Below are 2,681 nucleotides of genomic sequence, written 5' to 3'. Positions count from 1 at the left end.
TCAGTTTTTGGCCTCTAAATTTTTAGCAGCGTTCCTGTCAGGAACTTTTTGAGCCTTGTATGTTTTTAAACCTGCATTAGCTTTAACTTTTCGTACCAAATAGTCCGACCACTGAGCTAACCGAGCTGCTTTCCTACCGGATGTGTTGGGAGCTCTTTTGAAAATGCGTTCTATTTTTTGGCTTTAGAAACATCATGTGGACCATTCCTTCTATCTGAACCAGGGTTTCTATCAACTGACAAGTTCTCCCGGTACTGTTTAATAACATTGGAAACAGTTTGACGGCAGACCTGTGTATGCTTGGCCAACTTTTTGTATGACCAAGTTGGGTTTAGTTGAAAATATTTAATAATTTCAGTACGCACTTTTTTCTGGTCACTCATTTTAATCAGATTAACAAAAAAATTAATATAATTGACATTACACATAATAACTGACATGTTTTTCAAAGGTAACTTGATCAAAAAAAAAATTAAATAATACTTTGGTTGAAAAATGTAATGAAAAACGTGTGTTAAGAATTTTTCGATCTCACTCCTTAGACTATAAACTATACTATAGACTAAAATATATACTATAGTTCTAAGTATATACTTTGGCTGTAATCTAGACTATAGATTAGAATATTAGGCTCCAGTCTACACAATATATAATAGTTATATATTCTCCAAACTATAAGTTACTAAAATAAAAACAATATATTTTTTTTAACAAAAAGTTTAAAAAATTTCATCTTATTTATTAACATTTACATTTTTAATATAATTGTTATAAAAACGTTAAATTTTTAATAAAATAAAAATCTCTTGCATAGCACCTTTTTCCTCTCCTTGTCTTTACTTCTCTCTCAAACCCACCAACTTTTCACTTTCCTGCCACAACCAATCAGCCATTTCATCATCTCTGGCCTTTGCCAACAATGGATACAATTTCATTCTATCATAATAACCACCAGTTTTATCTTGCATTTCTGGATCTAAAGCCAAATACAATATAGTTTGAGCTCCTCCTTTTGTAGAGCGTAGAACAAATTTAGAAAATATAGAACTAAAGAAATTCAAAACAGGATCATAACGTGTTAATTCCGATTGCACAGAACCCGGGTGTAAACAATTAACGCTAACATTTGCATCTTTCAGCATACGTCCCAATTTACGGGTAAATAATATATTTGCCAATTTACTGCGACCATAGGCACCGAATCTGGTGTAAGACTTTTCTAAATTCATGTCTTCTTTATCAAAATTACCAAATATGTGAGCCAATGAACTAACCACCACTATGCGACTGGGTGCTGAGGCCTTAATCAAGTCGAGTAGTAAATTTGTTAAAAGAAAATGACCCAAATGATTGACACCGAATTGTTGCTCAAAACCATCTTGGGTTAATTTGCGTGGGGTACTCATTATACCGGCATTATTGATTAATATATCCAAACGTTTCTCTTCTTTGAGAAAATTTTCCGCAAATTCTCTTACCGATTTAAGGGAGGACAAATCCAAAGTACGATTGAATACTTGAGTATTGCCAGATAAATTAACAATTTCTCTTCTAGCTTTCTCGCATTTATCGAAATTACGACAAGCCATATAAACCCTGGCTCCACGTTTAGCCATTTCCAAAGCGGTTTCTTTACCTATGCCGGTATTACAGCCAGTTATCACCACCACGTTACCATCCAAACGATTCTGCTTAGTATAATAGGGCCCTTCACGCCACAAATAGAACACATACATGGCAGCGGCGGACAGCAAACACCAACAGATAAACTCAAATTCTGGGCCACCCTTAAAACACATGATCTGCACTTGATCGCGACATAATATATAATTTAAAAATTCCGCTATAGTCATGGTGCTGTAAGGAATGTTGGTTTATTGATGTTAAAATTTTGCTTTAAAGGCGATACCTTAACACTTAACTTACTTGTTTTTGTAATTTGTTGTTAACAAATGTTCGCAATTAAAATATTTTTATTATATTTTACAAAATATCTGGACAAAAAATTGTTACAAAGTTCAATGTTTAACTGCTATTCAACTACTACTTTCGATGTGCATAAAGGCGGCCAAGTTGCGCGTGTTTGGATCTCACAAAAACTCTCTGCAACAACAACAAAAATGAGTCAAATATAAATATAAACAGAGAGTTATAGAAAGAGAGAGGGAAAAGCAAGTTAGAGAGACATATATAGAGAGCATGCTAAAAATATTAGAGTTGCCATATAGCGAAATTTTATCGCTATCATTATTTGTGGCACAAAAAAATGTCCAAAATGTCCAGATCCGATTATGAGATAAATGATAGTTCAGACTATAAACTAGACTTTATATTATAGTCAAAACTAAAAACTAGAGTAAGGTATAGTTTAGTCCATAGACCCGTCTACAGATTACACTTTAGTTCCGACTTTAGACTATCGTATAGACTTAACAATAGACAGACTATAGACTAGATTATAATTCGGATTGTAGACTTGACTTTAATCGAGACTATAGACTAGAATTAAAATTAGACTATAGTATAGTTTGGTCCATAGACTAGTTTACAGATTATACTCCAAGTCTAGTCTGAAGTCCAGACTTTAGACTAGACTAAAGTCCAGACTTTAGACTAGACTAAAGTCCAGACTTTAGACTAGACTAAAGTCCAGACTTTAGACTAGACTAAAGTCCAGACTT

General features: G+C 33.5%; 1 protein-coding gene across 1 annotated transcript; it reads right to left on the bottom strand.

The window, feature by feature from the left end:
• Positions 1 to 699: 699 nt before the first annotated feature.
• Positions 700 to 2,052, bottom strand: LOC111683893 (retinol dehydrogenase 12-like). Its single transcript, XM_046947320.1, has 2 exons — positions 1,927 to 2,052; positions 700 to 1,857 (listed from the first exon to the last, which is right to left on the bottom strand). The coding sequence occupies exon 2, from the start codon at positions 1,851 to 1,853 to the stop codon at positions 837 to 839; it is 1,017 nt and encodes a 338-aa protein (XP_046803276.1). The 5' UTR covers positions 1,854 to 1,857; positions 1,927 to 2,052; the 3' UTR covers positions 700 to 836.
• Positions 2,053 to 2,681: the final 629 nt, after the last annotated feature.

This window comes from Lucilia cuprina, chromosome 3 (assembly GCF_022045245.1).
Source record: "Lucilia cuprina isolate Lc7/37 chromosome 3, ASM2204524v1, whole genome shotgun sequence".
NCBI lineage: Eukaryota > Metazoa > Arthropoda > Insecta > Diptera > Calliphoridae > Lucilia > Lucilia cuprina.
The sequence above is the reverse complement of the archived record's forward strand: the minus strand, read 5'-3'. Positions and strand labels throughout refer to the sequence as shown.